The sequence below is a fragment of the Gymnoscopelus microlampas genome, assembly GCF_963454915.1.
Source record: "Gymnoscopelus microlampas genome assembly, chromosome: 10".
Classification (NCBI taxonomy): Eukaryota; Metazoa; Chordata; class Actinopteri; order Myctophiformes; family Myctophidae; genus Gymnoscopelus; species Gymnoscopelus microlampas.
Window position 1 is genome coordinate 38,752,062 of NC_139947.1, and position 13,178 is coordinate 38,765,239.

Below are 13,178 nucleotides of genomic sequence, written 5' to 3' on the forward strand. Positions count from 1 at the left end.
CTTGAAACACTGCAGGAAAGCTCTGCACCACTACACCATCCATGTGCAGTCTGACCTTAAAATATATCATGTGAAAATCACAATGCATTTTTTTTAACTGTTGATTATTGAGAAGCTAAATTTTGCTCAGTATATATGCAAGAATAGTACAAAACAATACAATACAACAGAACAGTGTGCTTTTGTGTTGTTTTTAACTTTCATTTTGTTTCTTGGAAAAATAGTTTTGATACAAAAACAGATTCTACAAACATGAATTCACCTGTAATTTCCACATACATTCTAAAACTTATGTGAAGAGAGATGACAGAAAGAGACAAAGTGTGAGGCCGTGTGAAAGAGTATGTAGTAAGTGATGGAGATGAAATTGAATGAACAGAAAACAGAAAAAAATAAAAATAAAACGTTGAGGGAAGTAGCTGGAGTGACTAGAGTGTATGTGTGTTGGTAAGAAAGAGCGAGTCATAACATCTATGTGAGCAAGAGAAACAGAGTTGTAGTATGCAGTGTGCGTCGTCTTGAGATCGTGTTTGTCTGTGGGTTTAGTGGGACTGGGAGTACTGTATGCGACTATGCGTCCATCTGCTCTTTGGGTGTGTGGCCATACTCGGTTAGAACCACATACAGTGCAGTTCAGCAGGTTACAATACACAACAGTAGCATAGCATGCTTGTCCTCGTCTTCCAGGCTTCGTCTACATGGAGATTTCCCAGTGACCTACATCTGCTACTGACAGGAGCTGTAGTGCAGGGGTTTCCAAACTTTTTTCTTGTTACAGATCCTCAAATTTACTGTCATTCTCATATGAAGACATTGAATTCCGTTTTCAAAGAATAGAAATTGTCATAATTGTACATGTGAAATAGATTCAGTGATATTGAAACAGGTCTACTGCTAGAAAAGTCACTCATACATTATTTGCATTTAAATAGTTTCTAGTTAATTAAACAATTGAAGTTAAACGCCTAAAACTAAAACCACTGCTGTAGTGTACCCTCCGACATCATTATGATATCATTGGTGAAGTGGATAGAGATGTGTGAAAATGTTGCATGTTTGATCCTTACTCCATAGGTGCCCATCAAGCATAGTTACAGCAGCCTATGTATTGTTAACGGCTAATGGTATTGGCCTGCGAGTGAAAGCTCCTGGGTTCAATCAATCCCACATACAGTATTACAAATCTGTACAATAGAAAATACGTACAGGAGAAGTGACATTTCCCATCACCTCCATATGGACAAAATACAGCTGTGTTTCTAGCATGGGCTCAATCTTCAAACTTTATGCTTGCTATATGCAAGCATAAAGCTTGCATATAGCCCTGAGCAAAATTATTTCCAGTGTTTGAAGCACAAGAACAAGGCTTGATTAATTCCACCCTTAGGTAATGGACCAGCTTCCCAATGACATACAGGAATGTTTTAGCCAAATGGACTAATTGTTTTAGCATATGACAGGCATATGCAAAACACTGGTTTCACATGAAGCTGCTGCCTGCTGATTTCCCACATCACACTTTCTCAAAGGGGAAGAGGTGTTTCTGCTGCCCTTTCTTCTCTCGTTTGGTTGTTTTCTTTGTTGGCACATTTGCATTCATGTCCTCTTCTTCCTGTCTGTTCTGAGGCCAGGACATGGCCAGAGTCTCTGCTGCCGTCTTCATTCCAGGACCTCCACTTTCAACCTCCTCATCATCGTCTGATGACAGCCCATTTGCCCCGTCTCCGGCTGAGGTGTGAGTCTGACTCGAAGTTCCTGCTGCACCAGGTCCCTGATTTAACTTACCATATCTCCGTTTGAGTCTCTCTCTGATCAGAAGGCCTTTTACTAGGAGAGTCCAGTTAGAGATCACCCTCTTCTCTCGCTTCTGGAAAACACAATAAGAGGAACATTTCTAAAGAGAAAAACATTTACATTTACAGTATGATTGGTTGAAAAGAGCCAACCAACTGTCTGACTTGTTTTACTTGAACAATGTTTAACATACAAATCTGTAATAAAATGTGCAAATAAAAAATGAGGTTCGAACATAAAAGGACACCAACAAGTCAGAAATTAAATATAAACACAAAAAATAATACACATATATAAACACACACACACACACACACACACACACATCTATGCATATTATATGTTATATTAAAATTGGCTTAAGGGAAGACCGGCCGGCGGACGGACGGACCACGGCCACGTCACTCTGACTCAGACATAAGTAACCATAAACAAACTCGATGTGCCCATATATAGGCGTATATGGAGATCCGGTTATCCAGAGCCACAGATCCAACTGCAATGCCCATATATGGCCATGTGCATATATGAGACTTCAAACTTGGTGCACGCATCAGCAAGGACTCAAGGGAGTGTGGTGACCGCCGTCGAGTCGTTCGGATATGCGGTTGTCCCGAACCGCCAATCCAATCGATATGCCCATATATGGGCACGCCAATAGCATTTACTGATGACATCAGGAATCTCCACATATGGGCATAAAAGGGACAAGGACTGACAGATGCAGAGATCTCCATATATGGGCATAAAAGGGACACAGACAGACGGGTACCACGGGTACTCTGACAAAGCCCTCGACACTATGACTCAGGCATATCGATTGGATCGGTGGTGCGACGTAGGTGTGAGGGCCGCATATGGAGACCCGGCTATCCAGGGCCACAGATTCAACAGAGGGGCATGTATGTGTATGCATCACAGCAGCTGTGGGGTTCAGTGTCATTTTATTTGAAATAACAACCACACACACCTCTTTCTCCTTCTTTTTCTGGATCTCCTGATCCTCCAACCAGGCTGCTCTGAGGACCTCCTCGTGCTCCTCACAGACAACGTAGCCGTCAGTCCTGAAACATGCACACAAACACATGTAAATAAATATACACTGTAGACAAGAACAGCATTAATTTAATATTTGATCTCAGTGAAATACTTGTTTGAAATATATTAGAGAAGAGAAGGGATGTTGATTAGATAAGAAGCTTCCCTGACAGACTTCTGACAAAATATGATAAATGTGTTTATTGTCTCCGCCAGGAGACTATGTTTTCACTTTCCGCCCCCCCCCTCGGCCAAGCTAACATTGGTCAAGCCTCACGTGAGACGTGACAATACGTTGAAAGACTGTGCTCTGATTGGCTAGTGAGACGCATGACGTATATCGGCCTATAAATAGATGTGTCACTTCGGAGCGCTGCGGTGCGCGTTCCGAAGTGACATCAGTGCCATCAGCCAAGCTAAAATTCAGTGGTTACATGTCGCCTTTCCGACAGACGGATAGGACACTTACACAGACAGGACGGATAGGACACTTACACAGACAGGACGGATAGGACACTTACACAGACAGGACGGATAGGACACTTACACAGACAGGACGGATAGGACACTTACACAGACAGGACGGATAGGACACTTACACAGACAGGACGGATAGGACACTTACACAGACAGGACGGATAGGACACTTACACAGACAGGACGAATAGGACACTTACACAGACAGGACGGATAGGACACTTACACAGACAGGACGGATAGGACACTTACACAGACAGGACGGATAGGACACTTATACAGACAGGACGGATAGGACACTTATACAGACAGGACGGATAGGACACTTATACAGACAGTGTGTCATGTTACTATGACACATTAACATGTTCTATTTTTTGTAAGAATTAGAACATAAGAATTAGAACATTCCCAACATTCCCAACACAAGTCTGCTGGCGGAGACTTGTGCTCCGAGGAGCACATTTTTTAGTTAATAATTGACAACCATCTTACACAGCATGCGAGTATCCTCCATGGAAGTCGAAGCCTGTGATAGCTGGAGCAGCATCCATGTCCAGTTTTTTGGCGACACGCTGCAGGTTGGGCAGTCGGAGGTGAATGCAGCCCAAAGGTAACATGCATGGCTTAAACAGGTACACGTTACCAAAATCATTGCGAGGAACCTGGTAGAGGAGAAGAGACAGAGACGAAGTCTGCATGTAGTCATGTTGCTAGAAGTGGTAAAATCTTGAGGAACATTACTTTGTTCGATTATATGTAATCTGTACCTTACTTGGTTATGATTTAGTTTAGTCTACTTCTACTTAGGTACTCCACAACAATTTTAAAGAAAATGGTACTTTTTACTCCAATTCATACACCAGTGCCCCCGAACCGAGGATCAAAACGGGAACCTTGCAATTCCAAGACGGCTGCTCTACCTCCTGAGTCACTAACGTCTTGCTGAGCCCTTAGAATTATCACCATCGCTAAGAAGATAATCAATAGTTGCACTAAATGCCTGTTTTAAATTTTCTGTGTGACGTTTCTGTGCAATACTTTGCGCCTGTTGTGTGACGAAACAGCGGATTCTCACTATTACCCCTGCTGGGTTATCTATCTCTATTGTTAAGACTATATTGAGGGGGCAGCTGCCACCAACAGCAGGGCTTCAGAATGTCTGAAAGATACCATGTTTCAAAATTCACCTGAAATTTTGAATTACATAATATTTCCCTTACAGGGTTTCCATTGAAAGAAAGTAGTTGCTCCACTTGGGCGGAGGCTACTATGAAACTCTGCTCGGGTTGTGTCTCTGTGTGTCTGTGTGCAGTGCACTGCCTGGGTGCGGCCGTCAGAGTGCGCCAGAGTGCAGCTACAGTCAAAACACACACACACACACACACAAGTCCGTAAATACACAATATTTTCGAGCTGCGTTCGCTTCCAGCGTTCGCGCGTGTTACTTGTGTGCAAGCTCTTATCATTGCCAGCTTATTCAGCTTGGCCAGAACATCACTGCTACCAAAATAGATGGCAGCAGCATATGTAATGATCAACATCAATGGCCAATTGGCCATAAAAAAGATATGTTTGAATTCCGTGAAACTTGGGGAGATTATAAACGGCTGAAAGGCCTTCTTTGTCTGCCAACACACACAGATAGAGAGAAAGAGACCTACCTTCCCGTTTACAGCTATAGGAGGCTGGTACTCCTCAGTCTGCCATTCTCCAAACAGAGGCAGGTCCTTCTCCTCCTTCTGCTCTGACACAACCCTGGCCTTACGAGAACGATTAGAGAAACCCTTCACCATCTGATGAGAAGAGGGAGAGATAACATTATTCACATACAGTGACATTACATCAGCGCACATATCATTGGAAAGGGGATTGAAGGGCGAGAAAGAGAGAGTTGACTTTTTATATAAAGGAGGAGAGGAGAAAGAGAGTTGGGAGAGAGACAGATGGAGGTGCAGAAAATAACAAGGGAGACAGGATCAGGGAAAGACTGAGAGAGAAACATGCAAGCCAGACAGAGGGAGAGATCAGCAAGATGGTTGGGACTGAGAGAGAAAAGGAAGGGCAGAAACAATAAATAAGAAAAGAAAAAGAGTATGTTACCTTGAATGGCTCCTCTCCTAGTCTGACAGTGCGTGCCTCTTTCAGCCAGGTGTCTCTGGAATGCAGCGTATGCACACAGTCCCTGAAAACAAGTAGAATACACCTTTACAATAACATTTAGAGTAGACAGCCTGCGTTAACGTGCACTCACACCAGTACCGACTATTTCTCATACCCTGGTTTTACCCAGAAACCACTGGTTTCAACGTGAAACCAGTAGCTTCTAGGTGAAACGCCCTGAAAGAGATCTTAACCCATTAAAACCGGGAAACACCTTAGATTTTAGCGTTGGCTATTCAAAAATAGCAGATCTACAAGCTCACAGCGCGTGCCACGCCGCGAGCTTGTACATCTGCTATTTTTTAACATTTTTGAATAATCTTGTAAGTGTGAGAACTACTGATTTAGAAGGCATTTGTAGAATCTGCCTGTAGGGGGCGGCCATAGCTGAGTGGTTAGTGAGCCCACCTAGGGAGCCAGAGGCCCTGGTTGCCCCAGGTTCGATTCCAGACCAGGCCAGCATATGTGCCGATGAAATGAAATTTGTCCCTGAGCAAGACTCTTAACCCCTAATTGCTCACAGGTTCTCATTGGAAACAAGACCGCAAGGACTTTCATGAACGACCTGTTAAAAGGAATTATCCTTATCCTTATGCCTCAGGTCTTAATGGGTTAAGGTATAACAACATAATAAAGTAGGGAAGTAGGGATACTGAAATGTTGGCCTTATCTTATACTAAGTCCTCACATCTAGGAGTTTGGGCCGCTATGCAGCCCTCACACCTATGAGTTCGCTCCCATTAGCCAATTTTAATGCAGACTTGTAAAAAACAATGCATTCTTATTATCTGATTTATTAGGCCTAGTGATGCACTGATGCTACTTAACATTTTCGCAACTAACTTGTTGAAACACTGACTGAACCTGCAGCTTTCATCTTCACAAAAGGCTTTTTCACATTTTCCCATCCAAACAAAAATAAATAATTGATAAAATAACATATTGGCTAAAACCGGTACATTATTTTGATACCTATATCGCATTTTTAAAGGCTGATATTGCCAATGCTGATATGATGACTGATTAATCGTGCATCCCTAATAACCAATAAATGTTATCCTATGGGGAAAAGCCAAGAATGAGAATATCTCATTTCACAAGCAAGAGTCTGAGAGATGGTCTGTTGGTTTGTGTGTGTGTGTGTGTGTGTGTGTGTGTGTGTGTGTGTGTGTGTGTGTGTGTGTGTGTGTGTGTGTGTGTGTGTGTGTGTGTGTGTGTGTGTGTGTGTGTGTGTGTGTGTGTGTGTGTGTGTGTACACAGTATATGTATCTAGTTATTGTTTGAGCACCTAGTGCAGTACTCACCTAGAGTATACAGGCTCTCCCCTGCAATAGCCTAGTACAGCTGCTGAAGGGGGGTAGAGAGCCTCATACTTCAACATGTGCCTCTTTAAGTAATACAGGGGGTGGTTCTTAAACTCTGCAATGGATGTTGGAAGAGGCTTGTCTAGCATCTTGGCATTGAGCTGGAGATTATGAGAGAGAGCGCGAGATAGAGAGAGGAGACAGACAGACAGACAGACAGACAGACAGACAGACAGACAGACAGACAGGAATTTAACATAAATAAAAACAAGCATTGCTACAGCTTCAAAATTCACAGTAGAGATTTGAACAGGTGTACTATATGTCATAGAAGTTATAGAACAAAACATGAAACCTTTTTAGGGTTTCATTAACCACAGAGATCATAATTTCTTCATCAAAATCCCCATCGTAAAAAGCATGGGAAATTTGAAGAGGGAGCCCACTGCAATCTGTGCTACCCTTACGGTCCATTTGGTTACATTTGTTTTTGTACACTATCAGAGTTAAATCAAAACAGATTCTTTGGTTTCTCCAGTTTATCTATAATAATATCTGTCTGTCTGTCTCACCTCCTTGTCCTCCCGTCTGTCCCTTTCGTCCTCCGGTCCCAGGAATGGCCTCAATGTGTCCTCCCACCAATCCTCCTCTACCCGCCTCTTCTTGGAAGATGTCATCCAGGTTGGGTCATACTTCCTGCCCAGGTCCTTCAGGTGCCCGTTCCCGTCCACGGACACCACGTAGGTCATGGGCGCTGTTGCATTCTGGGAGCAAAGGTGTGGCCGGCCGAACCCCTGCTGCACATCCACGCAAACCCAGGAAGATGTTTTGGGTACATATACTTCCAGCCACTCGTCTGCACCTGGCCCACGTATCTTTCTCCCTCCGCTCTTTCTCCTCTCTCCTTTACTTGTCGCTCCTCCTCTCTCGTCGTCGTCGTCCTCCATTTCCTCCCACTTGTCATCCTCCTCTTTGTTCTTCACCTTCTTACTCCCACCTCCTCCACTCTTGCTTTGTGGCGTTGTGTTGTTGTTTGTCTTGGCTTTACTCTTTCCTTTCCCCTTCTTCCCTTTCTGGGATTTAGCCCCGCCTTCAGAATCCTCACTCTCCTCCGCACTGGTCACCTGAAACTCCTCCCCCTCACTAAGCCCGTCCTCCCTCCCTTCGCTCTCACTCTCCTCCTTGTAGCTAACCTTTGATGCAACACTGCGGCGTTTTGCGTTCTTGGGTTTCTGTCCGCCTATCGTCACACTCCTCTCTCCCTCCACCTCTTCTTCATCTTCCTCCTCTTTTATGTTTCTCCTCTTGGCTTTCTTTCCCCCGCTCTCTCCTTTGGTCTTCCCTCCCGTGGAAGCAGGTCTTTTGGTGCCAGGAGACACCCTGGGCTTAGAAATCGGGCTGTCTTTGGAGGTTTTCTGGTCAGGAGGGTTGCTCTGCCCTGGGGCACTGCTGGAGGATCTAGCTCCTTTGCCCTGCAGCAGCAGTGAGAAGAGGGGTGGAAAGCGGGTCGGTTTAATTCAAAATGTTATTCTGAACGTACTCTCTACATCTTAATAAAAGTGAACAAATTCAAAGCACAGGTGAACAAAAACAAAAGTTTGAACAACAGATTGTCGGTACTCGTTACCCTAGCAGGAGGAGGTTTGAGGGAAATCGGCTGCAGGGAGAGAACCAATCGGCAGAAGAGCTGCAGAGACCTCAGAACCAATAGGAAAAGCTGTAGGAACACAAAGCGTACGGTTCAAAGGGTAATCTAAAAAAAGACAACTATAACATTTGCTGGGTTATAAATTTGAACCAATTTCCGCTGTACTGCTGAATCTACTGTTGCATTTCCTTTATACTGTTGTATTCTATTTCATATATGTTACGGGACAGGTGCATAGGAGTAGGCAGTCAACGCATGAGAAAAGCAAAAATGAACCCCACACACTGTCTTCACACCTGCAACAATTTCATATAAATACAACATTAGGGTTGCTCTGACCTTCATCAGGTAGTATGAGTCAACCTGTAGACAGACACATATACATGTATAGTAGATCTCAGAGAGGCGAGGTAGTAGCAGAGGTACTATAAGTAGGTAGTACTGTACTAACATGTGTCATCTCCTGGTGGTCCCTGGCAGACAGGCTGGCCAGCCGTCTCTCCAGCAGACCCCTGGGGTCCGGATGCTCCTCATAGGTAAGACTAGGGTTCAGGGTGAACGTAGCAACAAACCTGGAGAGATGCAGACGGAGGGAAGATTGAGAAAGAGAAATAGATGCTTACAGCAGCAGATATGAGTGTGTGTGTGTGTGTGTGTGTGTGTGTGTGTGTGTGTGTGTGTTTGAGTGAATGAGTGAATGAGTGATTGAGTGATTGAGTGATCAAGAGAAGTTATCATGATTAACATATTTTAAGACATAAGTAGTAGGGGTGTGCCGATATATTGTCCCGTGATATATCGCGATACGTTTTTGTGGCGATATGTATCGTTTTGGGGGGAAAGAATATCGTTTTGCATGTTTTTTTCTTTTTTACCAATAATAATAATGCAAAAACAGAAGTATTTGTTTGCATTTGCTTCCCCCCCATGTATTTTCATAAGCTTCCCCCCCATATATTTTCATAATAAAAAAGTGCCGTATATCGTATCGATGTCGTGAGCCCAATATCGTATCGTATCGTTTTGTGAAATTAGTCGGCACACCCCTAATAAGTAGTAAAAGGAAGAGTGAATCAAGTGTTAATTTATTAACACAGAGTACAAATGTTACATTATTATACACTAAAGAGTTAAATGAAAACAGAGGATTTTACTGTCCAAACACGCACGCACACACACACACACACACACACACACACACACACACACACACACACACACACACACACACACACACACACACACACACACACACACACACACACACACACACACACACACACACACACACACACACACACACACACACACACACACACACGCACCATTTGAGTAGTCCAGAGAGGTAGAGGAGGTCTATGCGTTCCTTGGCTACGTTACTGAAGTGGACTGGCAGTAGAGACAGAGTGATGGCCAACAGATCTGGTTCGTTGCACAGGCGATTCCGGAACATCCCATTGGCTATCAGGCACATCAGGTGAACCTGAGAGACAATTCGAAGTCAGATACCACGCTATAAAAAGGCCAGTTAAAAGTCAAAAGAAAAATAAGTTTGCTTGGAAGGATCAATGCCTGAATGAATCATTATCTGCAATAAATATATATATAAAGAAAAGAAGAAGTCAGTAACCGTGTGTAACTGTGTGAGCAGTCCAGTCCAAAGTGTGTTTGTTAAACTTGTTTGGTGGTGTGTATCACATGCTCTGTGTGTGATAGTGTGTGTGTGTGTGTGTGTGTGTGTGTGTGTGTGTGTGTGTGTGTGTGTGTGTGTGTGTGTGTGTGTGTGTGTGTGTGTGTGTGTGTGTGTGTGTGTGTGTGTGTGTGTGTGAGTGTGAGTGAGTGTGTGAGTGTGAGTGTGTGAGTGTGTGTGTGTATGCACCTTGTGTGTGTCTATCAGCAGATCCTTGTTGAAGCGATTTACCATCCTTCTCAGGTACGTCTCCCACTCTTTCTTCCTCTTCTCCCTGACCAATCAGCAAAGGGATTTAATTAGTAGCTATCGTAGAGACAGGTTGATGGGTACTTCTACAGTGCAACATAGACGGTATATATAAGGTACAATGTAAAACATGTAAAAAATGATCAATACCTTACAGATTTTAATTCATGAGGCAAACAAACACATTAATGTGTGTACAGCCACACATACACAAACCTTCTCTTTCTCTTGTGAACAAGATCTGGAGTCTCAATCTCAATCTCGACTGGATGGGACGGCAGGACCAGCTCTGATGGCTCTACTGGGCCCAGAGGTCCATCCAGCTCTAAGAAGCGCGCGCACACACACACACACACACACACACACACACACACACACACACACACACACACACACACACACACACACACACACACACACACACACACACACACACACACATAAATCTCTTGCAGGAAGTATTCTTAAGTCTATGCAAGCTGAAAATTTCAACTGAAAAAGGTATCGAAACTTTGTCACAGAGCATTAATAAGCATTATTCAGACTTTATATCCTTCTCACCTTCGACCTCCTCCCAGTCATCTTCCTCACTCTCCTCATCGTCTTCGTTTGCGGACTTCATAGTGTCAGTTTCAAAAGCAGTGGTGGTTGCCATGGGGACCATATCAAAGTCATCTTCATCGTCATCATCGTTAGTCTTTGGTTGTGCCTTCAGAGGTGAACTGAAGTATTTGCTGGTGGTGGAGGTAGTAGTCTTGGAGGCAGAGGCCCTTGCTGGTTTGGAGGAGGAACGTGGCTTAGGTGTGTTCTTCCTCTTAATCGTGACTCCATTACCTGTGAGGACAGAGAGAGAGAAATAGAGAGGTATTTATGTTCAGCTGCTGTATGTGTGTTGTGAGCTAATATTTAGGTAACTCAGAAGACGGGATGAGAATAGCTGCAAGTGGCTCACTGCCTGGGTATATGTACGTATAGCAAGTAAGTCACACTCACAATATCTTCTATCTATATACAGACAGAAAAGTCTTCTTTGTATTGCTTTCACAAAATCCACTGTTGTCAAGTTATGAACAACCTTCTTCCTCTTTAGCTGTGTTTTACACGTGCATGTGCTCATTATAGGCAGCATGTGAGCTGAGTGCAAAGCAAGTTGTTTTGTGGAGCCAAGTGCTTGCTTTACATCATTCAACATCCTGCGCATCACCCGTTTCAAAATTGCACATTATGCAGGATGTTGAGTGATGTAAAATGAGCACTTCCCAAAACAATTAGCTTTGGACTCATTGGCTCACATGCTGGTGACAATGGGCATGCACAGGTAACACAGGTGTAAAGCACAGCAAAATAACAACAAATAAAAAACAAAATAAAACTTCAGTGATGCATGTTATTTATTGACATAAGAGGATAACCCAAGCTGTCAGTAAAGGTGCAATATTAGTGAGTTTATCGCCTTAAATACAATGAGATAGCTAGGACTTCCCTGCATGCAGCTAGGATGAGATAGACATATATTTTTTTAAAGATAAAAAATGCAAGACAGACAGATCCATAAAGAGGATGGACTGGTGGAGGTAAACAAGACATTGGCAATACAGAGTGAGAAAGAGATTTGTCTGTCTTTTTACCAGTCAGCTACTCAATTATAGCTTTTCACTTAAACAACACAGATTGTTGTTTAAGTGAAAAGCAGAGAGAACATAGGTTTTTTTCCTAAAACGAACACCATGAACACAATTAGTTAATCTTTTAACTTCAATAAACAGTGCTGAGCTCAGGGATTGTGCAAAGCACACTGTGCGCTTTCCTTTCAGCACTTCAATGTGTTGTAGGTTGATTATCTTCTGGCTCTGCATAGCCTTGGATCAAAACTATCATAGATGTATTTTATAGTTTGCATAGATACGAAAGCAAAAGTCAGACTCGATCAAATACATCTATGATTGATAGTCTTGATCCAAGGCTAGGCTCTGCATGATGCGCCTGCAGACTGGCTGTCAAATAAATCACACGTACCTCCATTTAACTCTTATAAATTGATTAATTTAATTAATTACTAATTCATGTGTAAGACTTCACCAACACGGTAGTTTTCATACCTGGGTCGTTCTTTGCTTTTGCTTCACGCGTCTTTCTTTTAGCCACTGGCTTTAGTTTCTTTGTACGAGTCTCCGCGGCTGTATCTGCAGATTCTTTGCGTTTAGCCATTCCGACGCCTTGTGCACAACAGAGATGAGACGGTGTTGATGCAAATTAATCTATGATGCCCCGATGAGAGGAAACTTCGCACATGGGCTTGAGAAAGAGCCTGTTATTCAACACATTATTCACACCGCAGGTTTGGGTTTCATAACACGGACCTTCACTCCCCCATCACTGTTTTGGAGGAGAGTTCTAAACGTTACACACTTCCGCCTCCTCTTCTTCTTCTTCGTAGATTTTTATTGACGGGTTACTTACGCATGTAAAGCCCATACCGCCACCCAGAGTTAAAAATAAGGCACCCATAGCCTTTGAAGTGAAAAGAGGTGGCGCGCGTGACGACATACAGTCTTGTCTGACCTCTATGACGCTGCCGCCACCTGCTGGAACAACAAATTAAAACGGCTATGCTTCTACCAAAAAATAATGTATTTCTTACATGTCGAATGAACAGTTCGTTCAATGTTCATTCGACATAGAAATAATAAAAGAGTGAACTCACTCTTGCCACTCTGAGTGCCACCCATTACTTTTATAAATGTTGTTGATCTAAGAGGATATTGCACCAGAGGAGTCAGTGGTAACAAAACGTTTATTTATCATATATTGATTG

The 13,178-nt window shown here is 43.2% G+C and overlaps 1 protein-coding gene across 1 annotated transcript; it reads right to left on the reverse strand.

The window, feature by feature from the left end:
* Nucleotides 1–175: 175 nt before the first annotated feature.
* Nucleotides 176–12,728, reverse strand: xpc (xeroderma pigmentosum, complementation group C). The gene is made up of 14 exons (XM_084069197.1): nucleotides 12,463–12,728; nucleotides 10,925–11,197; nucleotides 10,580–10,688; nucleotides 10,304–10,388; nucleotides 9,750–9,907; nucleotides 8,876–8,996; nucleotides 8,404–8,493; nucleotides 7,349–8,248; nucleotides 6,777–6,937; nucleotides 5,413–5,494; nucleotides 4,974–5,105; nucleotides 3,805–3,974; nucleotides 2,765–2,858; nucleotides 176–1,867 (listed from the first exon to the last, which is right to left on the reverse strand). Exons 1-14 carry the CDS (start codon nucleotides 12,569–12,571, stop codon nucleotides 1,514–1,516), a joined length of 2,838 nt encoding a protein of 945 aa, XP_083925323.1. The 5' UTR covers nucleotides 12,572–12,728; the 3' UTR covers nucleotides 176–1,513.
* Nucleotides 12,729–13,178: the final 450 nt, after the last annotated feature.

What these genes read in the sequence shown, in the direction of transcription:
- xpc (XM_084069197.1), bottom strand. Translation starts at nt 12,571, where the DNA reads ATGGCTAAACGCAAAGAATCTGCAGATACAGCCGCGGAGACTCGTACA. An exon ending in ACCACCAGGAGATGACACAT is followed by an intron (nt 8,494 to 8,875) that starts GTTAGTACAGTA and finishes GTGTTCCTACAG; the next exon opens with CTTTTCCTATTGGTTCTGAG. An exon ending in GGAGAGCCTGTATACTCTAG is followed by an intron (nt 5,495 to 6,776) that starts GTGAGTACTGCA and finishes ACTTGTTTTCAG; the next exon opens with GGACTGTGTGCATACGCTGC.